Source organism: Prionailurus viverrinus, chromosome B1 (assembly GCF_022837055.1).
Source record: "Prionailurus viverrinus isolate Anna chromosome B1, UM_Priviv_1.0, whole genome shotgun sequence".
NCBI lineage: Eukaryota > Metazoa > Chordata > Mammalia > Carnivora > Felidae > Prionailurus > Prionailurus viverrinus.
The window spans coordinates 96,070,673-96,096,415 of NC_062564.1; the positions used below are offsets into that span (position 1 = coordinate 96,070,673).

The window sequence follows — 25,743 nt, forward strand, 5'->3', positions numbered from 1 at the left end:
GAAGCCTTTGTATAACAGGCTCAGACTTATTCCACCATGGAGCATAGGAGGAGAGTGAGATGTTTACACACCAGTTCTCTTCAGTCATTGTTATCGAGCTCTTCCAGAGCATACTGGGGACATGAATTCTGCAACACCTGTCACCTTCTGGGCAGTTAAGTGAATAAAGGAGGTTCAAATATTCAAGGAAAGACCTAAAACATAGAAAAACAGATGCACATGGTTTGAAGTGAAGCAGACATCCCCTAATGTAGTAAAGGTGAGGAAATATTGCCAAGGTTATATTTTACAGTCAAAAACGCTAATCATTATCATGACTTAATTTTTTCTACTTTTATGCCCTGTAGTTAGTCTTTGAAGATGTAGTTTTAAGTGTTCTAATACTGAACATTTCTGTTTTTTTTCTTGTGGCAGACTAACCAACACTTTCTGAAAACAGTAACTGAACAAAATGTGGAAATTGAGCAACTCCGAAAACAACTTAGGTAAATTCAAAAATGAATTTTGTTATTTTATTAATAATTTTTTTTCAGGGATGCCTAGTCCCTTAGTCGGTTAAGCCTCTGACTCTTGATTTCGACTCAGGTCATGGTCTCTTGGTTCATGAGTTCCAACCCTGCATTGGGCTCCATGCTGATAGTGTGGAGCCTGCTTGAGATTCTCTCTTCCCTCTCTCTTTGCCGCTCCTCCACTCACACACATACTCACTCTCTCTCTCTCTCTCTCTCAAGATAAATAAATTTTTAAAGAAATTATTTTACTTCAGAGCAAGTGATGATGCCATCATTTTTCCATGAGTTTTCCATGAATTTTTTTCTTCCCTTTTAAGCTTCTCTCAAGGCAGATTGAAATCAAGACTATTAATATACACATGAAAGGATGTTCTATGATAGTAAAACCAGTGCTTATGGAATAAAATCAGTTCCCTTAGAAACATTTTTTCTGCACATATCTTCTTTGTATTTCCCTGTAATTAGACCCAGAGAAAAGGGTGTCAAAGCATGTAGTTTATTGAAATGTAATACCAGGGAGCACCAGTAGGAGGAAAGTGGAACAGAGAGGAAGACAAGAAAGCCAGTAGAGAGTTTTTAAAAATCAGGCAGCTTAGGGGCACCTGGGTGGCTCACTTGGTTAAGCATCCGGCTCTTGATTGTGGCTCAGTCATGATTTCAGGGTTGGTGCAATCAAGCCTGGCATTGGGCTCCAAATGACCAAAACTTTTTTTTCACTTTTTGTCCCCCTTAATCATAATACTGAAACGTCAAAAGTATAATCATAATAGGGTTTTTGCTCTATGATGCAGTAACTTAGAAATATCTTTAAATTGTAGTATATATTTACATTTTATTAAAAAAATGTAAGTTTCTTTTTGTTAAATGAACCTTGCTATTTATTTCGTTTTTTACACCATCATGTATTTGGCCCCACAAAATAACATTTTGCTATTTTAAAAAAAGAAGAATGCATTTCACAAAATTTTATGCCTTTATCAGCTTTTTAATTTAATTTAAATAAATTTACATTCTTTTCCCCTACACATTTCTACTCAAAGGCTCTTATTTGGTCCTCTATATTTCTTTTGATAATGATTTTACATTTTAAAATAGTATTCAATCCCAAGATTTTATTTCTCTTTCTTCCAAATGGAAGTGTCTTATTTTAATTATAAAACTAATATAAGTCCATTAGAGAAAACTCTAGATAGTATGAAAGTATACAAGTTACAGTGCAGTTCTGGCACTAACCATGTTTAGTCCAGACTCCACAGATTAAGAGCACAATCCCCAATAAGAACCCTCACTAGGATTCAAGTTTAGGGATCCCCGGGCCACCCACACTCGTGGCCAACTGGCTCCAAATACAAGTGTCCCCACAGTAATTCTCTACAATGTCTAAGGGAACTCAGGAAAGCACTATACTTATGATTGAAATTTTATTATAAAGTTCACAAATCAGAACCAGCCAAAAGAAGAGACCCATTGAGTGAGATCTAGTAAGATCTCAAAATTAGAACTCTCATGTCCTCTGCCCATGGAACTAGGGTGCAGCACCCTCCTGGCACATCACTGTGTTCACCAACTAGGAAGCTGACCTAAGCCTTAGTGTCCAGACATTTTATTGTATTTTTATTATATGCCTATGATTTGTTTTAAATCTAAATAAATTTACTTTTTTAATGATATTTCTCAATGACTGTGTCATCCAATAAAACATTATTTGACTATACTTTTGCAATTTAAATATCATGACTGATTGAATCATTGGCCTTTTGATTGAATTCAATCTCCAGTCTACCTTTTCTCCCTGGAGGTCAAGATGTCAGGCCTATATTACATGGCTCAAAGCCTCAACTCTCTAATTACCTGATTGCACTTTCCAGCATGGCCCAGCTCCCATTCCTACCTTGTGTCACTTCATTAGCATAAACTCAGACATGGTCCCAGAGGCCTACCTTGGGGGGCCTGCTATGAGGGGAACGTAGTAGTGGTGGGCTTGAAATTATATTTTATTTATTTTTTAGGTTATTTATAATTTTTTTTTTTTTAAATTTACATCCAAGTTAGTTAGCATATAGTGCAACAGTGATTTCAGGAGCGGACTCCGTAATGCCCCTTGCCCATTTAGCCCATTCCCCTTCCCACAACCCTCCAGTAACCCTCTGTTTGTTCTCCATATTTAAGAATCTCTGACATTTCATACCACTTCCTGTTTCTATATTATTTTTGATTCCCTTCCCTTATGTTTATCTGTTTTGTATCTTAAAGTCCTCATATGAGTTAAGTCCTAGGATGTTTCTGTTTCTCTGACTAATTTCGCTTAGTGTACATAATACCCTCTAGTTCCATCCATGTAACTGCAAATGGCAAGGTTTCATTCTTTTTGATTGCCAAGTAATACTCCATTGTATGTATACACACCACTTTTCTTTATTCATTCATCCATCTATAGACATTTGGGCTCTTTTCATACTTTGGCTATTGTTAGTGCTGCTATAAACATAGGGGTGCATGTGTTCCTTTGAAACAGCATAACTGTATCCCTTGGCTAAATACCTAGTAATGCAATTGCTGGGTTATCGGGTAGTTTTATTTTTAATTTTTTGAGTAACGTCCATACTGTTTTCCAGAGTGGTTGCATGAGTTTGCATTACCACCAGCAGTGCAAAAGAGATCCTCTTTCTCCACATCCTCGCCATCATCTGTTGTTGCTTGAGTAGTTAATGTTAGCCATTCTGACAGGTATAAGATGGTATCTCATTGTGGTTTTGATTTGTATTTCCCTGATAATGAGTGATGTTGAGTAGTTTTTCATGTGTCAGTTGGCCATCTGGATGTCTTCTTTGGAGAAGTGTCTATTCATGTCTATTGCCCATTTCTTCACTGGATTATTTGGTTTTTTGGGTGTTGAATTAGACAAGTTATTTACAGATTTTGGATACTAACCCTTTATCTAATGTCATTTGCAAATATCTTCTCCCATTCTGTCAGTTGCCTTTTAGTTTTGCTGACTGTTTCCTTTGCTGTGCAGAAGCTTTTTATTTGGATAAGGTCCCAATAGTTCATTTTTGCTTTTATTTCCCTTGCCTCTGGAGATGTGTTGAGTAAGAAGTTGCTGCAGCCAAGATCAAAGAGGTTTTTGCCTGCTTTCTCCTTGAGGATTTTTATGGCTTCCTGTCTTATGTTTAGATCTTTCATCCATTTTGGGTTTAATTTTGTGTATGGTGTAAGAAAGTGGTCCAGGATCATTTTTCTGCATGTCTCTGTCCAGTTTTCCCAGCACCACTTGCTAAAGAGACTGTCTTTATTCCATTGGATATTCATTCCTGCTTTGTCAAAGATTAGTTGGCCATACATTTGTGGGTCCATTTCTCAGTTCTCTATTCTGTTCCATTGATCTGCGTGTCTGTTTTTGTGCCAGTACCATACTGTCTTGATGATTACAGCTTTGTAGTACAGCTTGAAGTCCAGGATTGTGATGCCTCCTACTTTGGTTTCCTCTTCCAAGATTGCTTTGGCTATTTGGATATTTTCTGGTTCCATACAAATTTTAGACTGTTTGCTCTAGCTCTGTGAAGAGTGCTGCTGTTATTTTGATAGGGATTGCATTGAATATGTAGATTGCTTTGGGTAGTATCGACAGTTTAACAATATTTATTCTTCTTATCCAGGAGCATGGAATATTTTTCCTTTTTTTGTGTGTGTGTTGTCTTCAACTTGTTTCATAAGCTTTCTATAGTTGTCAGTGTATAATTTTTTCACCTCTTTGGTTAGATTTATTCCTTGGTATGTTATGGGTTTTGGTGCAATTGTAAATGAGGTTGATTCCTTGGTTTCTCTTTCTGTTGCTTCATTGTTGGTGTACAGGAATGCAACCGATTTCTGTGCATTGATTTTATATCCTGCAACTTTGCTGAATTCATGAATCAATTCCAGAGGTTTTTTGGTGGAATCTTTTGGGTTTTCCATATAGAATATCATGTCATCAGTAAAGAGTGAAAGTTTGACCTCCTCCTGGCCGATTTGGATGCCTTTTATTTCTTTGTATTGTCTGATTGCAGAGGCTAAGACTTCTAATACTATGTTGAATAACTGGTGAGAGTGGACACCCCTGTCTTGTTCCTGACCTTAGGGGAAAGCTCTCAGTGTTTCCCCATTGAGGATGATATTAGTGTTGAGTCTTTCATATTTGGCTTTTATGATCTTGAGGTATGATCCTTCTATCCCTACTTTCTTGAGGGTTTTTATCAAGAAAGGATGCTGTATTTTGTCAAATGCTTTCTTTGCATCTTTTGAGAGGATCATGTGGTTCTTGTCCTTCTTTTATTGATGTGATGCATCACATTGATTGTTTTGTGGATATTGAACCAGCCCTGCATCTCAGGTATAAATCCTACTTAGTCGTGGTGAATAATTTTTTTAATGTATTGTTGGATCCGGTTGGCTAATATCTTGTTGAGGATTTTTGCATCCATGTTCATGAGGAAAATCGGTCTATAGTTCTTTTTAGTGGGGTCTTTGTCTGGTTTTAGAATCAAAGTAATGCTGGCTTCATAGAAAGAGTTTGGAAGTTTTCCTTCCATTTCTATTTTTTGGAACACCTTCAAGAGAATAGGTGTTAACTCTTCCTTAAATGTTTGGTTGAAGGGGCGCCTGGGTGGCTCAGTCGGTTAAGTGTCCAACTTCGGCTCAGGTCATGATCTCACAGTTTGTGAGTTCGAGCTCCGTGTCAGGCTCTGTGCTGACAGCTCAGAGCCTGGAGCCTGCTTCACATTCTGTGTCTCCCTCTCTCTCTGCCCCTTCCCTGCTCATTCTGTGTCTCTCTCTGTCTCAAAAATAAACATTAAAAAAAAAAAATGTTTGGTTGAATTCCCCTGGAAAACTATCTGGCCATGGACTCTTGTTTTGGGGGAGATTTTTGATTACTGATTTGATTTCTTTACTGGTTATGGATCTGTTCAAATTTTCTGTTTCATCCTGTTTCTCTTTTGGTAGTTTGTATGTTTCTAGGAATTTGTCCATTACTTCCAGATTGCTGTTTTTTTGGTTTATAATCGCTCATAATATTCTCTTATTATTGTTTGTATTTCTGCTGTGTTGGTGGTGGCCTCTCCTCTTTCATTCTTGATTGTATTTATTTGGGTCCTTTCCTGTTTCTTTTGATCAAACTGGTGAAGGGTTTATCAAAGTTTTTAATTCTTTCAAAGAACCAGCTTCTGGTTTCATTGATCTGTTCTGTTTGTTTTTTTTTTTTTGTTTTGTTTTTTTTTTGGTTTGAGTAGCATTCATTTCACTCTAATCTTTATTATTTCCTGTCTTCTGCTGGTTTGAGTTTTTATTTGCTGTTCTTTTTTCACCTCTTTAAGGTGTAAGGTTAGGTTGTGTATCTGAGATCTTTCTTCCTTGTTTAGGAAGGTCTGGATTACTATATATACTTCCCTCTTATGACCGCCTTTGCTGTGTCCCAGAAGTTTTGGGCTATGGTGTTACCATTTTCATTGGCTTCCATGAACTTTTTAATTTCCTCTTTAACTTCTTGGTTGGCCCATTCATTCTTTAGTAGGATGTTCTTTAGTCTCCAAGTATTTGTTACCTTTCCAAATTTTTTATTGTGGTTGATTTCGAGTTTCATAGAGTTGTGATCTGGAAATATGTACGGTATCATCTCGATCTTTTTATACTTGTTGATGGCTGATTTGTGTCCCAGTATGTGATCTATTCTGGAGAATGTCCCGTGTGCACTGGAGAAGAATGTATATTCCACTGCTTTTGGATGAAGTGTTCTGATTATATCTGTTAAGTCCGTCTGGTCCAGTGTATCATTCAGAGCCATTGTTTCCTTATTGATTTTTTTGTTTAGATGATCTGTCCATTGCTGTAAGTGGGGTGTTGAAGTCCCCTCCTATTATGGTATTATTATCAATGAGTTTATCTTTTTGATTAATTGATTTATATTTTTGGGAGCTCACACATTTGGAGCATAAATGTTAACAATTGTTAGGTCTTCTTGGTGGAATGTCCCCTTATTTATGATCATGCCCTTCTTCATTTCTTGTTACAGTCTTTATCTTAAAGTCTAGATTTTCTGACATAAGTATGGCTACTCCAGCTTTCTTTTGTCAACTGTTAGCATGATACGTGGTTCTTCATCCCCTTACTTTCAATCTGAAGGTAGTTTTAGGTCTAGAGTGGGTCTCTTGTAAACAGCATATAGATGGATCTTGTTTTCTTATCCATTCTGTTACCCTATATCTTTTCATTGGAGCATTTAGTCCATTGACATTTAGAGTGAGTACTGAAAGATATGAATTTATTGCCATTATGTTTCTTATAGAGTTGGAGATTCTGGTAGTGTTCTCTGGTCCTTTCTAGTCTTTGTTGCTTTTGGGGTTTTTTTGGGGTTTTTTTGTTTTTTTGGTTTATGGGTTTTTTTCCATCTTTTCTCTCCTCAGAGAGTCCCCCTTAAAATTTCTTGTAGGGCTAGTTTAGTGGTCATGAACTCCTTTAATTTTTTTTGTGGGGAAAACTTTTAATCTCTCCTTCTATTTTGAATGAAAGCCTTACTGGATAAGGAATTCTTGGCTGCATATTTTTCTGATTCAGCACATTGAATATATCCTGCCACTCCTTTCTGGCCTGCCAAGTTTCTGTGGATAGGTGTGCTGCAAACCTGATCTGTCTTACCTTGTAGGTTAGGGACTCTTTTTCCCTTGCTACTTTCATGATTTTCTCCTTGCCTGAGTATTTTGTGAATTTGACTATGATATGCCTTGTTGATGGTCGGTTTTTGTTGAATCTAATGGAAGTCCTCTGTGCTTCCTGGATTTTGATGTCTGTGTCTTTCCCGAGGTTAGGAAAAGTTTTCCACTATGATTTGCTCACATAACCTTCTACCCTTTTTTCTCTCTCTTCATCTTCTGGGACTCCTGTGATTCTGATCTTGTTCCTTTTGAGTCACTGATTTCTCCAATTCTTAATCGTGCTCTTTTGTCTTAGTCTCCCTCTTTTTTCTGCTTTTTTATTCTCCATAAATTTGTCCTCTATATCACTGATTCACTGCTCTGCCTCATACATCCTTGCTGTCGTGGCATTCATTCCAGATTGCAGCTCAGTTATACCATTTTTTATTTCATCCTGACTAGTTTTTACTTCTTTTATCTCCGCAGAAAGGGATTCCAATCTATTTTCAATCTCAGCTAGTATTCTTATTATCGTGATTCTAAATTGTGGTTCAGACATCTTGCTTGTATCTGTGTTAATTCCCTAGCTATGGTTTCTTCCTTCTCTTTCTTTTGGGGTGAATTCCTTTGTTTCATCATTTTGAAGGAAGAAAAGGAATTGATAAGAAAAAAAAAATTTAAAATTTTCAAATTAAAAACAACCCAAAAAGAAATCAAATAAATGATGTTAGATCATAGGTGTGTTTTGGTCTGGTTGTTGTAAGGAGCTTGATAGATTAGAGAAAAAAGGGGAAAGGGGGAAAAAAGGAAAATGTCTGAAATTTTCAAAAAATAAATAGATAATGGGGCGCCTGGGTGGCGCAGTCGGTTAAGCGTCCGACTTCAGCCAGGTCACGATCTCGCGGTCCGGGAGTTCGAGCCCCGCGTCGGGCTCTGGGCTGATGATGGCTCGGAGCCTGGAGCCTGTTTCCGATTCTGTGTCTCCCTCTCTCTCTGCCCCTCCCCCGTTCATGCTCTGTCTCTCTCTGTCCCAAAAATAAATAAACGTTGAAACAAAAAAAATTTTAAAAAATAAATAAATAAATAGATAAAATGAAATTATGGAAATAAAATAGAATTTGAGAAATCTATAAAACTGTAAAAGATATACTGGAAGAAGTTAAACATATTTTCAGTAAAAATTGAAAATAGAAATAACATTTTTTCTTTCTGTATTGAAGAAAAGAGAAACAAAAAAAAAATTGAATAGATGGACCAACTAACACACTGAAATACGATTGAAATTGCATTGTTTTCCCCTAGAAGTCAAACTCTGAAGCACTTTATAGTCCATAAACTAAGCAAGCGGAGAGACTTGTGGTGTTCCTGAAGAGTGAGGTTAGCCCAGTTGTGTGGGGCTTAATGTAACAGCTCCATTCTCCACTAGATGTCACTGTTTAGCTTACTGGGGTGGATTGTTGTGGCACTTGTAGCTGTGTATGCGTATGCGTGGGAGAGGTGAAAATGGCATCACCCAGCTACCCATTCTCTGTTATCAGAACTCTGTACTGCCTGATCAGCAATCGCACACCCGTCCTTTGTCTCAGGCTTCCGTCCACTCCCTGCTTTTACATTGTCCGTGACCAAGCCATCAGGTTGCCAGGTGCCACTTTCCTTCTTAGTTTTATCTCAGATGCAGCACTGTTATTGCAGCTCTTCACTTCTGAGGGACTGTGGTTTTGACCCTCTCAGATCCTCTGGGGGGAGGGTTCACAGAGCAGTGGCTGGGTGCCAGCCGCACCCAGAAATGTTCTCAGGACCGTGCAGCTGCCGATGTCCAGAATCTGCGGCTGGATGCCAGACCACCCCAGAAAAACTTCTCCCGATCATGTAGCAGCAGTGTTTCAGGGATTATGGTAAGTCACAACACATATCTGGCACCTGGCTTCCCCCTTAACGTCCTTCTGGCACCAGTGAATGTCATTTTTCTCTGGGGTCTGTGAGGACCTTTGGCTGTAGGGTGGCTGCACGACCTCTACCAAATGTCCTCCCAGAGGGCAATTGCCTTCTCTTGTGTGGCCCCAGGACTCCCAGACCTCACTCTCTGCTCCTGTGGATTCACCCTTCCCACCAGAGCACCACCAGGTATGGAGCTGCGGAGTTTCAGAGTCTGTGCTCCCCCTGTTTTATAGAGTTTTCATAGAATTTAAACACTCTCCTTTCTCCTTTTTCCCGTTTTTATTCAGTCCCTGCGGCTGTTTCCACTTTTCCCCTTCTCTCCAGCTGCTTTGGGTGGTGTGCTTTTCCCATACTCCCCCATTCTCCGTCCTCTCTCTGCAAGTAAAACAGCTCCCTGCCCTCTGCAGCTTCTCTCTCCCCCAGTACACCTCTCTGCACTGCCTACCTGCTAAGTTCCATGGTTCAGGTTATGCAGATTATTGTGTTAATCCTCAAATTAGTTTTTTAGGTGTGCAGGAAGGTTTAGTGTTGGTCTGGCTGTATTTCATGAATGCGAGGCACAAAATGCAAAAATACAAACAAAAAATACAAATACAAAAAAATACAGAAAAAAAATACAAACAAACAAACAAAAAAACCTTCCATGCTCTTCTGCCATCTTGCCCCTCTCCTGCAATTTTAAATAGAGTATTCAAAGTAAACCTCACTGAATAGTTGAGATATGAACAAAGACTTGAAGAGTATGAACAGATTATCCATAGAATGCAGGGAAACAGTATTCCAAGTATAGCACTTGCCATTGCATAGGTTGAAAATACTTTTCAAGCCTCTTTAGAGTCATATTTGTTAATTATCCATGGTGAGGCACATCACCAAGTCAATCCAAATTCAAAGGATAGGGAAATAGATACTCCTTTTGATGGAAAGATTTTCAACATCATGTTGCACAGATGTTGATATAGATAGTCAAGAATTTGGTGCCATTTTTTTTCAGACTCTTTCTCACTACTGTATGTGGAATAGAGTATAAAACAGGAGGATGAGAGTAGTAAAAGATTAAATCAGAAATGATATGGAGGGTGGAAGACACGGTGATATGGGGGCTTGTAGGTTGTAGTGAGCACTTTGGCTTTTCACTGTGGGCAAAATAGGAATGGTTTTTAATAGGAGATTGACACAATCTGACTTATATTCTAATAGGATTGATCACTCAGACTGCCATATTGGAAAGTAGACTGTAAAGAGGAAGAATTGGAAGCAAGGAGACCAGTAAGGAGGCTATTACAGTAACCAAAGCTGCAGTGGGACTCAGGTTGACTAGGGCTGTGGTGGTGGCAGTGGGAGCTGGTAAGATGTGGTCAGATTCTGGAAATGGTTTTGTTTTGTTTTTAACATTTTGTATGGTAGATTCCTGATAGATTTGATAGAGGTAACAGAGAGATTGAAGTATCAAGGATGACTTTAAGTTTTTTTCCACAAGCAAGTGGAAGAATGAACTGAGAAGTCTATGTATAGGTGGCCAGATGGTGGGGGAGGGGGCAGTTTGGACAAATTGACCTTGCAGTAACTACTGGAAATCCTACTGGTGATAACCATTAACAAGCAATTCAGTAGAGATCTGCACTCAGGGTACAAGACTTTTGATGATCAACATAAGAATAGTGTTGACAGCCATGGCACTGGAATAGATCAGTACAGTTGACCCATGTACAACACAGGTTTGAACTTCATGGGTCCATTTGTATGCAGATATTCTTCAATAAATGCATACAATATTATGAATGTGTTTTTTCTTCCTTATGATCTTCTTAACATTTTTATTCTTCTACCTTTATTGTAAGAATACAGTATATAATATGTAAAACACACAAAATACATGTTAATCAACTGTATGTTTTTGGTAAGCCTTCAGGTCAACTGTAGACTATTAGTTGACTTTTGAGGGGGTCAACATTATATGTGGATTTTTGACTACATGGGGGGTTTGGTGCTCCTAACTCCAGTTTTTATCAATGGTCAGCCATACTTGGATAGGAAGATTAAATTTTCTATAAGTCTCCCAGATCTTTAAAATTAACCTTAACGTAGTTTGTATTAAAAACCTCTATAATTTGTGTGTATATATGTGTCTGAGAGAGAAAAACATGGTAATGTAATCCTAACATCATGAAATAGTAAAGTACCATTTACCAAAACCATCCTGTAGAGAATAAAATGCAGTGTTATTTGCAAGAACATGAGTTTGGCCAAATAGAACAGAATAAAGACTATATAGAAATTTAGGGGGCACCTGCATGACTCAGTTAAACTTGATTTCAGCTCATGTCATGACCTCATGGTTCATGAATTAGTGCAGAACCTGCTTGAGATTCTCTCTCTCTCTGCCCCTCCTACATGTATGCTCTCTTTCCAATTAAATGAATAAGCTATTTAAAAAGAAAAAAAGAAATTTAGTATATGACAGAGGAGATAGTATAAATCAGTAGGGAAACTGATGTCAAAATCATGTCAGGAATGGTTGTTTTCTATGAAAAAAAAACTATAATGTTTTTCTGTACACATTTAAGTATTTATGTGTTTTTTTGTTTTTGTTTTACAAGTCAAGTTAGTTAAAATACAGTGTAGTATTGGTTTCAGGAGTAGAATTTAGTGATTCATCGCTTACATATAACACCCAGTGCTCATACCAACAAATGCCTGCCTTAATACCCATCACCCACTTAGCCCATCCTCCTGCCCACTTCCGCTCTGGCAACCTTCAGTATCCTCTCTGTATTTAAGAGTCTCTTATGGTTTTCCTCCCTCTCTGTTTTTCTTACTTTTCCTTCCTTTCTCCTATGTTCCATTTGTTTCGTTTTTTAGATTCTATGTATGAGTGAAATCATATAATATTTGTCTTTCTCTGACTGACTTATTTCACTTAGCATAACACTCTAGTTCTATCCACCTTGTTGCAAATGGCAAGATTTCATTATTTTTCATAGCTGACTAATTCCATTGCTTGTGTGTTTGTATGTGTGTGTGTACACCCACCACATCTTTATCCATTCATAAGTCAGCGAACATTGGGCTCTTTCCATAATTTGGTTTTTGTTGATAGTGCTGCTATAAACATTGGGGTGCATGTGCCCTTTTTAATCAGCATTTTTGTATCCTTTGGATTAAATACCTAGTAGTGCAATTGCTGAGTCATAGGTAGCTGTATTTTCTTTTTTTTTCCTTTAATTTTATTCTGTTTATTTAGTTTTTTTAATAATTTATTGTCAAATTGGCTAACACACAGTGTATACAGTGTGCTCTTGGTTTTGGGGGTAGATTCCCGTGATTCATCACTTACATACAACACCCAGTGCTCATCCCAGCAAGTGCCCTCCCCCCATTTCCCCCTCTTGCCTGCACCCCCATCAACCCTCAGTTTGTTCTCTGTATTTAAGAGTCTCTTATGGTTTGCCTCCCTCCCTCTCTGTAACTTTTTTTTTCCCCTTCTCTTCCCCCATGGTCTTCTGTTGAGTCTCTCAGGATCACATATGAATGAAAACATATATCTGTCTTTCTCTGACTGACTTATTTCACTTAGCATAATATCCTCCAGTTCCATCCACATTGCTGCAAATGGCAGGATTTCATTCTTTCTCATTGCCAAGTAGTATTCCATTGTATATATAAACCACATCGTCTTTATCCATTCATCAGTTGACATTTGGGCTCTTTCCATGATTTGGCTATTGTTGAAAGCGCTGCTGTAAACATTGGGGTACGTGTGCCCCTGTGAATCAGCAGTCCTGTATCCTTTGGATAAATTCCTGGTGGTGCTATTCCTGGGTAATAGGGTAGTTCTATTTTTAATTTTTTGAGGAACCTCCACACTGTTTTCCAGAGCAGCTGCACCAGTTTGCACTCTCACCAACAGTGCAAGAGGGTTCTCATTTCTCCACATCCTTGCCAACATCTGTTGATTTCTGAGTTAATCATAGCCATTCTGACAGATGTGAGATGATATCTCATTGTGGTTTTGATTTATATTTCCCTGAGGACAAAGATGTTCAAGCATCTTTGATGTTTGTTTGCCATCTGGATATCTTCTTTGGAAAAGTGTCTATTCATGTCTTTTGCCCATTTCTTCACTGGATTATTTGTTTTTTGGGTGTTGTGTTTGAGAAGTTCTTTATAGATTTTGGATACTAACCCATTATCCAATATGTCATTTGCAAATACCTTCTCCCATTCCGTTGATTGCCTGTTTCCTTCTCTGTGCAGAAACATTTGTATCTTGATGAGGTCCCAGTAGTTCATTTTTGCTTTTGTTTCCCTGGCCTCTGGTGACATGCTGTGGTCCAGGTCAAAGAGGTAGAATTTTGAGTTTTATGTCTTACATGTAGGTCTTTCAGGCATTTTGCATCTATTTTTGTGTGTGGCATAAGAGAGTGGTCCAGTTTCATTCTTCTGCATGTTGCTGTCCAGTTCTCCCAGCACCATTTGCTAAAGAAACAGGCTTTTTTCCATTGGATATTCTTTCCCGCTTTGTTCAAGATTAGTTGGCCATATATTTGTGGGTCCATTTCGGGGTTTTCTATTCCATTGATCTATGTGTCTGTTTTTGTGCCAATACCATACTGTCTTGATGATTACAGCTTTGTAGTATAGCTTGAAGTTCACAGAATTTTAATGCTTCCAGTCTTGGTTTTCTTTTTCAACATTACTTTGGCTATTTGCGGTCTTTCATAGTTGCATACAGATTTTAGGATTGTTTGTTCTAGCTCTGTGAAGAATGCTCATGTTATTTTGATAAGGATTACATTGAATGTGTAGCTTGCCCTGGGTAATATCAACATTTTTTTTGAGTATCAACATTTTAACAATATTTATTTTTCCAATCCATGAGCACGGAATATTTTTCCATTTCTTTGTGTCATCTTCAATTTTTTTCATATAATTTTCAGCATACGGATTTTTTAGCACTTTGGTTAGATTTATTCCTAGGTATCTTATGGTTTTTGGTGCAAGTATAAGTGGGATAAATTCCTTGATTTCTTATTCTGCTGCTTCATTATTGGTGCAAAGTAGTGCAACCAATTTCTGCATGACTGTCCTGTGAGTTTGCTGACTTCACATATCAGTTCTACCAGTTTTTTGGTGGTCTTTCCAGTTTTCCATGTAGAGTATCAGGTCATCTTTAAAGAGTGAGACTTTTGACTTCTTTCTTGGCAACTTGAATGCGTTTTATTTATTTATTTGTTTATTTTTTGGTCTGCTGAAGCTAGGAATTCCAGTACTATACTGAACAACAGTGGAGAGAATAGACATGCCTGTCATGCTCCTGACCTTAGGAGGAAAGCTCTCAGTTTTTCCCCATTGAGAATGATATTAGCTATGGATTTCTCATATATGGCCTTTATCATGTTCAGTTATGTTTCTTCTATCCCTACTTCTTAAGGATCTTTATCAAGAAAGCATGCTGTATCTTGTCAAATGCTTTTTCTGCATCTCTTGACAGAATCAGATGGTTCTTATCCTTTCTTCTAGTAAAGTGATGTTTCACATTGATTGATTTGTGAATATTGAACCAGTCCTGCAGCCCAGGAATAAATCTCACTTGATCATAGTAAATAATTCTTTTAATGTACTGTTGGATTCGATTTGCTAGTGTCTTGTTGAGAATTTTTGCATCCATGTTCATCAGGGATATTATCTTGTAATTCTCCTTTTTAGTGGGGTCTTTGTCTAGGTTTGGAATCAAGGTAATGCTGGCTTCATAGAATTGGAAGCCCCACAGTTGGAAGCTTTCCTTCGATTTCTATTTTTTGGAATAGTTTGAGAATAATAGGTACTAACTCTTCTTTAAATGTCTGGTAGAATGCCCCTGGGAAGCCACATCTGGCCCAGGACTCTTATTTGTTGGGAGATTTTTGATAACTCTCAATTTTTACTGGTTATGGGTCTGTTCAAATTTTTAATTTCTTCCTATTTCAATTTTGGCAGTGTGTGAGTTTCTAGAAATTTGTCCCTTTCCAGATTGCCCAGTTTTTTGGCATATAATTTTTCACAGTAAATTGTATTTCTATGATGTTGGTTATGATCTTTCCTCTTTCCTTTGGGTCCTTTCTCTTTTCTTTTTGATAAGACTGGCTAGTGGTTTATCAATATTATTTATTCTTTTAAAAAATCAGCATTTAATTTCATTGATTGTTCTACCCTTTTTTTTTTTTTTAAATTTTTTTTTTCAACGTTTATTTATTTTTGGGACAGAGAGAGACAGAGCATGAACGGGGGAGGGACAGAGAGAGAGGGAGACACAGAATCTGAAACAGGCTCCAGGCTCTGAGCCATCAGCCCAGAGCCTGACGCGGGGCTCAAACTCACGGACCGCGAGATCGTGACCTGGCTGAAGTCGGACGCTCAACCGACTGCGCCACCCAGGCGCCCCGACCCTTTTTTTTTTTTTTAAATATCTTTTATTTCCATTCTAACCTTTATTATTTCCCTTTCTTCTGCTGTCTTTAGGCTTTATCTGCTACTCCTTTTCCACCTCCTTTAGGTGTAGGGTTAGATTTTGAATTTGGTACCTTCCTTCCTCCTTGAGAGAGGCCTGAATTGCAATGTACTTTCCACTTAGGACTGCCTTTGCTGCATCCCAAAGGGTTTGGACTGTTGTGTTCTCATTTTCATTTACTTCCATGTATTTTTTAATTTCTTCTTTAATTTCCTGGTTCATTCATTCATTCATTCATTCATTCATGTTTTCGTTCGTTCATTCATTCATTCATTCATTCATTCATTCATGTTTTCTAACCTCCTTATATTTGAGGGCTTTCAATATTTTTTTCTTTGGGTTGATTTCAAATTTCATAACATTGTGATCTGAAAATATCCATGGTATGATCTCAGTCTTTTTGTACCTGTTGAGGGCTGATTTGTGACTCAGTATGTGATCTGTTCTGGAGAATGTTCCATGTGCACTTGAGAAGAATGTGTATTCAGCTTTAGGATGAAATGTTCTGAATATATTTGTTAAGTCCATCTGGTCCAGTGTGTCATTAAAAGCCATTGTTTCCTTATTGATTTTCTGCTTACATAATGTGTCCATTGCTTTAAGTGGGGTATTAAAGTCTGCTACTCTTATGGTATTATTATCAATGAATTCCTTTAGGTTTGTTATTAGTTGATTCTTACATATTTCAGTGCTCCCAAATATATTTGGGTGCATAAATATTTATAATTGTTAGGTCTTCTTGATGGATAGACCCTTTAATTATAATACCCTTTTTCATGTCTTGTTGTAGTCTTTGCTTTAAAATCTAGTTTGTGTGGGGGTCCCTGGGTGGCTCAGTTGGTTAAACATCCGACTCTTGATTTCAGCTCAGGTCATGATCTCATGATTCATGAGATTGAGCCCCGCATTGGACTCTATACTGACAGTGCAGAACCTGCTAGGATTCTGTCCCCCTTTCTCTCTGCCTCTCTGCAACTCACCCGCTCACTGGCTCGCGCTCTCTCTCTCTCTCTCTCTGTCTCTCTCTCTGTCTCTCTCTCTCTTTCTCTCTTTGTCTCCCTCTCTCTCTGTCTCTCAAATAAACATTAAAAAATTTTTTTTAATCTAGTTTGTCTGTTGTAAGTATGGCATGATTCTTTTGACATCTGTTAGCATGATAGATGCTTCTCCATCCCCTCACCTTCAATCTGCAGTTGTGTTTAGGTCTAACAGAGTCTCTCATAGGCAGCATATAGATGGATCTTGTTTTTTATCCATTCTGATACCCTGTGTCTTATGATTGGAATATGTACTCTGCTTACCTTCAGAGTAATTATTGAAAGATATGAATTTTAATGCCATTTTGATACCTGTAGACTTGGTATTTCTGATAACATTCTCTAGTCCTTTATAGTCTTTGTGGCTTTGGTCTTTTTTCCTTTCCTCCACTCAGAGAGTCCCCCTTAAAATTTCTTGCAGGGATGGTTTAGTGGTCATGAACTCCTTTAGTTTTCGTTTGTCTGGGAAACTCTTTATCTCCCCTTTATCCTGAATGACAGCCTTGCTGGATAAAGGATTTCTTGGCTGCGTATTTTTCCCATTCTGTACATTGAATATTTCCTGCCACTCCATTTTGGCCTGCCAAGTTTCAGTGAACCAGTCTGCTACTAACCTTATGTGTCTACCCTTGTAAGTTAAGGACTATTTGTCCCCAGCTGCTTTCAGAATGCTTTCTTTATCTTTGTATTTTGCCAGTTTCACTAGGATATGTTATGGTGTTCACCTATTTTGTTGATTCTGAAAAGAGTTTTCTGTACCTCTTGGACTTGAATGGCTGTTTCCTTCTCCAGATTAGGGAAGTTCTCTAATTTGTTCAAATAAGCCTTCTGCTTCCTTTTCCTGCCCTTCTCTTCTGGTACTCCTGTGATACAGATATTGTTTCATTTTATGGAATCACTTAGTTCTCTAAGTCTCCCCTCATGATCTGATAATTTCTTTTTCCTCTTTTTTTCTCAGCTTCATTATTTTCCATAATTTTATATTACCTATTCTCTTCTTTGCTTCTTCAGTCCTCGTTGTGACTGTATCCAGTTGGTTTTACATCTCAGTGATAGCATGTTTTAATTCATTGTGACTAGTTTTTAGGTCTTTGATCTCTGCAGCAGGGGTTTCTCTGGTGTCTTCTATGCTTTTTTCAAGCCCAGCTAGTAGTCTTATGACTGTTGTTCTAAATTCTAAATGTTGTTTTTATCTGTTTTGAGCATGTCCCTGGCTGTGATTTCTTTGGCAAGAATTCTTCTGTTTTGTCATTCTGGCTAAGTTTCTGTCTTTTGCATGTTTTAGAAGCTTGTTATATGTCCTGCACCTGCAAATACTGCTATATGTAAAGGGCTCATACACTGTCTGAGGCCTGGCACTCCAGGAAGTGTTTCTATTGTATGCTCTGCGCACTCTGTTGTTGCATTTTGGCTGCTCTTTCCCACTGGTCAGTCCTCTGCAGAGCTCTTCTTTGCTTGCAGTAATGGAGTGTTTGAACTTTTAACTGTGTGTGCTTTGAATTTTTTGTTGGAGTAAACCTGGAAGAAAGGGGGGGGGGGGATAAATGCCTGATCCCAAAAAAAGAGAAAAGGAAAGGGAACAACAACAACAACAAAAACCAAACAGAATCAAAAATCTATAAGGGTTATTTCTAAGAAAAATAAAGGGGTGAAAAAAAAGAGAAAAATAATAAAAAAAGCAGATCCAAAAAAAAAAAGAGAGAGAGAAAAGGAAATAAAAAAAAAACCAACAGGTAACTAAAATCCTGATTCCAAAAGAAAAAGAGAAAAAAAAACACAGGTGTCATTTAAAGCACTATATTTTCAATGCACTTGGTGCATGGGGATGCTGGCTGTGCTGGTCTGGAGGAGAGGCCTGCTGCGTTGGCCCAGAGTCAGTCTTGCTCCAGTAAATAAGCAGTTGCCAGACGGGTGGGTAGGCATGGTTTAGTGTAAGTGGGTCTGCCTATACTGGGGGCTACTGTGCTGTTCTCTGAAGACCTACTGTGTTGGTGGTAGGGAGAAAATGGTGCCACACAGAATAGCGAGGGCAGTTGATTTGCCCTATGCCATAGTTCTCCCTTGTTTTTTCTTTGGTATACAGCTAGGATTCAAAACCCAAAGTCTCAAAGGACTGGGCACCACGCATATCTGACCCTCTCCTCTAGAGTAGAGCCTCTGCACCCTTTGTCATTAGCCCTCTGTCCCTGAAAAACAGTCCCATGCCTGCATAGTGCACAAAATATATAGTGTCACACCGCTAAAAGCAGCAAAGGTTATATTCCGTCAGGGTGTGCCTCTGTCCCATGCTGATGAAAGGCCTTTGGCAGGTACCTGCAGGGTCTTTTGGCTTTGGGGAGGCAATAAACCCTCTTCCCAAAGTACTCCAAAAAGGGGAGTGTTCTCTCCCAATGTGACCTGAAATGCCTACACCACACTATGCACTTCCAGGCCAGCTCCCTCCCCAGGAGTGTGCACCATAGCTCTGCTCCAGAGAGTCATGCACTTCCAAAACCTCAGAGTTTGAGCTCCAAATGCTATTTGCAGAAAAAACCCTGTGACGCTCAGTATTTCTTGCTCTCCAGTCCATGATCCAGAGAGATTTTCCTCTTATGCAAACTCGATGGTGCGTTTTCTCAGTGCCACTGTCTCTTTCTCTCCCTTTTGTCTCCATGGAAAGGGTTCCCTCCCCTCCATGACACTGCCATTTTTCTCTCCCCCAGTTCACTTCCACACACCTGCCTCACTCTGTCCCTCCAACTGTAAAGATCCTTCTGCTACTCCACAGATTGATTTCCTGGGTGTTTGAATTGATCTGACCTCAATATAGCTGTGTTTGAGGGATGAGGAAAGCCCAGTGTCCCCCTACTTCTGTGCCATCTTAACCCCTCCCTCAAGTATTTATACAGTTTTATGGATTAAATATACAGTATGGATTTATACAGTTTATGGATTTATACAGTTTTATGGATTTTTTACCTAAATGTAAAAAGCAAAACTTTATAGAATTTTTTTTAAAGTATCAAAAAATCTCTCTTGAACATTTTGCTACAGATGTAATTCTTAATCAAAATTCAAGTGCAAGCCAAAAAGGAAAAGATTGATATATTTGAATTTGTTAAAATGTAAAAGTTCTATTACAAGAATCAGTATGTCAAATGAAAGGACAACCCATACTCTGTGAGAAGACTTTCACAGTACGTATAATTGACAGTGCATTACTATTGAGGATACATTAACTTAAACATCAATAATAATATAATAAATTAGGCAAAGAATATGAAGTCAAAAGTCAGCAATCAGGAAAATGCAAGTTAAAATAATGTGATACTATTTCTAAATACTTCTAAAAGAATGTGATCAGTGTGATACCAGTTATCAGTGTCAAAAATATGTGGAGGGATACCTGGGTAGCTGTCAGTTGAGCATATGACTCTTAATTTCGGCTTGGGTCATGACCCCAGGGTCATGGGATTGAGCCCCACATCAGGCTCTACTCACTCTGTGTGGGAAGCCTGCTTGGGATTCTCTCTTTCTCTCTCTCCCCCTCTGTACCTCTCCCCCACTCGCACACACTCTCTTTGTCTAAAAATAAATAATAAATAAAAATATATAATCAGTATAATAACAAGGTAAAAAAGAAGTGACAATACAGTATGATACAATTTGTATACATTTTAAATATTTTAAACAGTAATGTGTATCGATTGTGAACATATTTTTTTAGTTAGCTATATTCATATCAGGATATTTAGTAAAGTGAAATGTAAATATATATATATGTGTACATATTATATGTATGTATATATTATAAAATAATAAAATCTAAAAATTAAAAGGATTGATATTCCCTAACTTCAAGTTTAGTGATTGTCTTTATTTGTAAAAATTGGGTATTAGAGACATTGTAAGTGTCTGTCACTAAGGAAATGGATAGGTAAGATGTGGTGATTGCATCCTGCGGAATAACTGCATCATTTGGAAACTTGTATTTACGTCAATCTAAAAAACAAGGTTTATATTACAGTAAAAAGAGATACAGATCTATAGCATAAAAAACACAAGCATGCAAATAATAATATATATTTTTCCAGTATACATATATATGTCCAAGAATATATCATAATGTAATATGAACCTTAAAAATGAAGGGGAATGAGAGAGGGATTGGTAATGAACAGGAAAATAAAAGAAACAAATGAGAGCAGTCTTTCACAGCTAATAGTGATAATGGGCCATGGGATGAGAAGTGTGATTAACTTAACTCTGCATTCAGGGTTCAGAAAGAGTGGAAGAAAAAAGAAGAATGTGATTTATCATGTATGTAGTATAAATCAGGGTATGATGATTCTGGAAGGAAGATGAGTAAGGAAATTGATTTACAAAGACCTGCAGTCATATGATGAAAACAGAAATAGAAAACTGAAATGCATATAAAAGATTCTATGTAGGAAAAATGGGCAGAACTTGGTGATACTGGGCGAAAGTGCAGAGGAAGAATTGTAGGATTTTATTGCTAACGATATCTTAATGATATTAGAAGAAACCAAACTGAACCAAAGGCTCGGAAATTATTTGTCTTGTCCATGGTTGTACGACAAAATCATAGAGCCAAATTAGAGCTCATAACTTATAATTGCTAGTCTAGTGAGTTCTAAACCTGGTTTTCTGACAACACTCACAGCAGTCAAGAATGAGAGTTAATTATTAAAGGACCAAGAGTGGTTACATTGGTTTTTGACACCTGCATGAAGTTTCATTTGGGTTTTGGACAGTTGGGCCTAAAGATTATAAGTTGAGGTTAGAGATCAGTAAAGGAAGTTATGGTTTTCTAAAGCTTAGAAAGTCTTAAGTGTATAATTGTCCATGAGCAACTTTGCCATATTTGCTGACAATATTCCATAGCATAACATTAAGCAGTTCGTAGTTGTATACATAAAACTATGCTTGCTTTTCCTGCCACAGATCTGAAGAAACATAAGGATAAGCAGATGCTTCTTTTAAGGAAGAGGGTGTTGCTTTCAAGTTTGACAGATTCTGAATGATGGGGCATATTGACATTACCAGAATTTAAGTTTTGAGATGCCCCTGTAACTATGCCAAGAGTAACTAAATTAAAAACTCTTTTAATTCTAGATTTGTTTAAATTTGTACTCATACTGAAAACATATTAGTTTCATTTGCTGTCTGGTTTTATGGTGCAACAAAGATTAGAATCATGGGACCTTATAATGAAAGCTTTTATCATTTTCCTTTTCAAGAGTTTCTGCTGATGCTCTGTCATAGCAGATAAAACTCTTCAGCCTAGTTTCTCAGAACCTTTATTCACCTGCCCCTTCCCCAACCTCCCAGTTACGTACACACTGCTCAAAATAGTTATTTTATGGTTTCTCATGGAAAGGCCTTTGGTTTCTTCCTTTGGCTTTTGATCATTATTCTGTTTCTCAGAAAACTTACAACTTTCAAAACCTGGTTAAAACCTGCCTTCTCCAAGAAGACTTTTCTCAGTTCATTATACCAGATTTTTACTTTTCTTTTCTTGTGGATATACTCAGCATTTATTTATTTTAACATGAGATTTTATGCTGTTTTTCTTTGGGTGCTTTTTTGTTATATTTGTTTATATTTAGCTGGTTTATGGAAACAGTTATTTTTCAGTTCATATGTGCTCAGATTTTTTTATCTGCCTTGTAAAATCTTTGAAGGAAAGGATTGTCATTTGTGTATCTCTTTGAGGAATAATTTGTAAAAAGGACGTACTGTAAACTTGTAAAAGGACATACTATAAAGATTGACTAAAGCACTTGCATAGGGATCCATGTCATCAGATTGGCACAATCAGAATATTTATTTTAAAAAAAATTAGCCACTAAGGAATGATCTTATTAGCAGATACAGATATTATCTTCTTATAAACAATCTATAACTTGTCAGTAAACTTATTTAATACTTATTGAAAACTTAAACATGTGTGCTCTGAGTGTAGAAACAGTCTTTAATAAGTTTATGTATTATACAGCCTCAAACTTGTTGTAATTGGACTCATTTCATTTCACACATCTTCTGTGGATTTAACAATTTCTAAAGATGGGGTCCCATTCCATTTTTTCTAGCTCAGTGTTCTTTTTATCATTTCTACTCACATAGGTCAGAGGTACTAAACTGTGTCTTACCATATCTCCTTTATCTTTTTATGTTTGTGAATGGCACCATCCTGTTTCTGCTTTAGGAAACTAGGAGGCATCCTAAATCCTTTTCTTTCCTAGCTCTACCTTATAAATGTCTCTCAGATCCTTCAGTTTTGTTTAACTATGTTGGTACTGTGTTTCCATAGTCCATCAGTGCAGCAGTAACCTCCAAATTGACTTACCCTCCACATCTTCTTTTTTCATACTGTCATCAAAATGATTTGAAATAAAATCCGATCCTGTCAGTCTCCTTTAGTGGCTACCAAATGCCTGTAGGATTTCATTCAAATTACTCACTATGACATTAAAGCCTTCTATGACTTGACCCCTGGCTACTTAACTCTATATTTTGTCAGTCAGCACCTCAATTTTCTGAACTATTTTCAGTTTCCTAAACAAACCATGCTATTTCATAACTCCCTACTTTAGCTCACATTGTTCAGGCTGCCTAAAATGCCTTTTTCTGATAAATATCCTCTCAACTTTCAAGGTTCAGCTCAGGTGTCACATCTTCTAGAAATCTTTTTCTGAAACGTTATGGTTTCTTCTTCCTCAGGTAGGAGCCAAACATGCCTTTCTTTGTGTCTCAGCTTTGGACTGCACATATATCTGTCACAGCATTTTTAACACTTTAACGTACATAATTCTTTACAAATCTGTCCTTGCTAGTTCATAAGACCCTCATTTAGCCATTTGTGTCTTGCCAACATCTAACACAGTGTTAGACACATGGCAAGTACTTGAGTCATTAAGTCAGTTAATTAAGTAATTGTATTTCATTGGAGGGGCAAAACTAAATTTTTGTGGGTTTTTTATTTGTGTACATGACTATTGGCCTTTTGGGGTCACAACTGTTTTCGTGGACTATAATTATTTAGAAAAACTATATGTTAAATTCTTCAGTTGTGGAGTAATGTAGATCTACTTAGTAGTTTGATTTCTAAAACAACACACTTAAAAAAACCATTTTTAATATAACAGTAGCTTTGCAAACTAAATTAAAAGATTTTTCAGTGTTTCACATTATGGATACTGGCTTTAAACCCTATTGACTTTTAAATCTGTTTTTATTACCAATCATCTCCAAGTTTGAATGCATGATAGACACATTTAAGTATTTTTTTATGTTTAGTGTTGTATTTAAATATGAAATAAAATCCAGGAAATCTTTAAAATGTGATAGTAAAATGATTTATAAATACATGATTTTATTGAAGAATGTAAGAGCTGATGTGGTAGAAATGTAATTGTTGATAGAATTTTATTATGTTTGATGCAACAAAGGTTAAACTACATAAATCACTGTCTATGTATATTCATTGTGTTTATCATTAATCTTTTTTATAGATGCATACTTTTTTTTTCAAAAATGTTGTGCCAGTAGTTTTTGTATGTTTTAGAAATACACAGATGTACCTTTGCCAGGTAATACTTTTATTTTAGCTGAGATAACAGATTTTTCTCAGATGTTTCATGTTCAAATTTGAATAATATTTTGTCTTTTATAAAAATGCTATGGAAATCTGGAATTTATGGATCACTCTTTTGATTCATAGTGTTTCTTGGAAACTATCCCATGTGAGAAATGGTCCTGAGCAGATGTGCTTAGTCATAAGAATTGCCAGACAGTTGCTTATGTGTTGGCAGCTAGTTTTCTGAGCATAGAAAGCATGTTTTTAAGATAAGAAATAGGGCTTTGTTGGCATTTTCCTATCTCGTCATACTGTTTTACTTTAATGTTATTTAAAGAGTTACTTAATGTCACCTCCTACTCAAAAATGTTTATATCTTTTCCTTTTCATCTTTAACAGGCATAAAGAATATTAGACTTTGCTTCTGGAACATACTAGTCAGGAGTAGGAACAAATCCCTAACTTTATTGTTTGGAACTTTACCTCTAATAGGGCATTACTGGTTTATTTCAAAATACGTATCTTATTGGTAATTATAATTATATTGTGCAAATACTCCACATTTGCACACCTAATCTAAGAGTGTGCTTCTGTGTGGTGTAAAGTTTAAAAAGCATAGTCTTTGAAGTCAGACAGTTCTACCTTTGTTTTTTATATTCTGTTGACTTGGACAGGTTGCTTAACTGAATGAACTTCAGTTTCCTCATCTTAATAATAGAAATAAAATGAGCTTCCTTGTAGTGCTGCAGTATACTATATACTTTTACTATCTTTGCTTTCCTCCATTCTACTTTAGTATCCAACCTATGTAGGTAGGCTTGTATAATATTTACAAAGCATATACCTGTAGGTTTGGGAGTTGGTATTCATATAATAAATAGACAGTAGATGTTTCCCTCCTGAGCTCTGGAAGATCCATCTTACCTTTGTTGTTGCTATTCTTTCTAAGACTAGATGAAACATTCCTTTCTGTTTTCCTCCTCTCGTTGTTATAACCTCATGTCTTGTTAGCTATATAACCCCAGTTTTTTGTTTCTTATATCTGATTCCATCAAATATATTCATTCTTTTTAAAAATCTTAGTCTGTCTTTTGTGGGGTTCTTCCAAGACCTCTAGTATACAGATGTCCCCTGATGTTTCCTCATATTACTATATTTTCTCCTTACCCTTTTCTGAAATTGCTTGGAAGAAGTATCATATGTGCTATAGTCACTCTTTCAAATTTCTTTCAGCTTGGATTTGATCCTACCTCTCTATTCTTCTCCTCAAGATTTCTGGTACCATTTGTGCCTGAAAATAAAATCCTCCATTCTCCTCTGTTGATTATTTTTCTACCCTTGAACATTTCTCTACTACATCTTTAATGTTTGTGTCCTGATTTCCTCTCTGACCTTTTTGGCCATTTCTTTTCTTCCTTAGCTTTTCCCATTTCCTTAGCCTACCTACTCAGATAGTTCTCTAGTTATATTATACACATCCCCACCTTAAATGATCATGTTTATCCTATCTGAGTTAAACTTT

The 25,743-nt window shown here is 37.0% G+C and overlaps 1 protein-coding gene across 7 annotated transcripts in view; it reads left to right on the forward strand.

Moving 5' to 3' along the window:
* The window catches only part of SCLT1 (sodium channel and clathrin linker 1), a 257,508-nt gene that overhangs the window by 62,002 nt on the left and 169,763 nt on the right, over positions 1 to 25,743 (forward strand). For all 7 annotated transcript variants that reach the window (XM_047855214.1, XM_047855220.1, XM_047855217.1 and 4 more), the window contains exon 9: positions 415 to 485. In XM_047855214.1, coding sequence (XP_047711170.1) covers positions 415 to 485 — 71 coding nt within the window. The remainder of the gene's footprint in view (positions 1 to 414; positions 486 to 25,743) is intronic.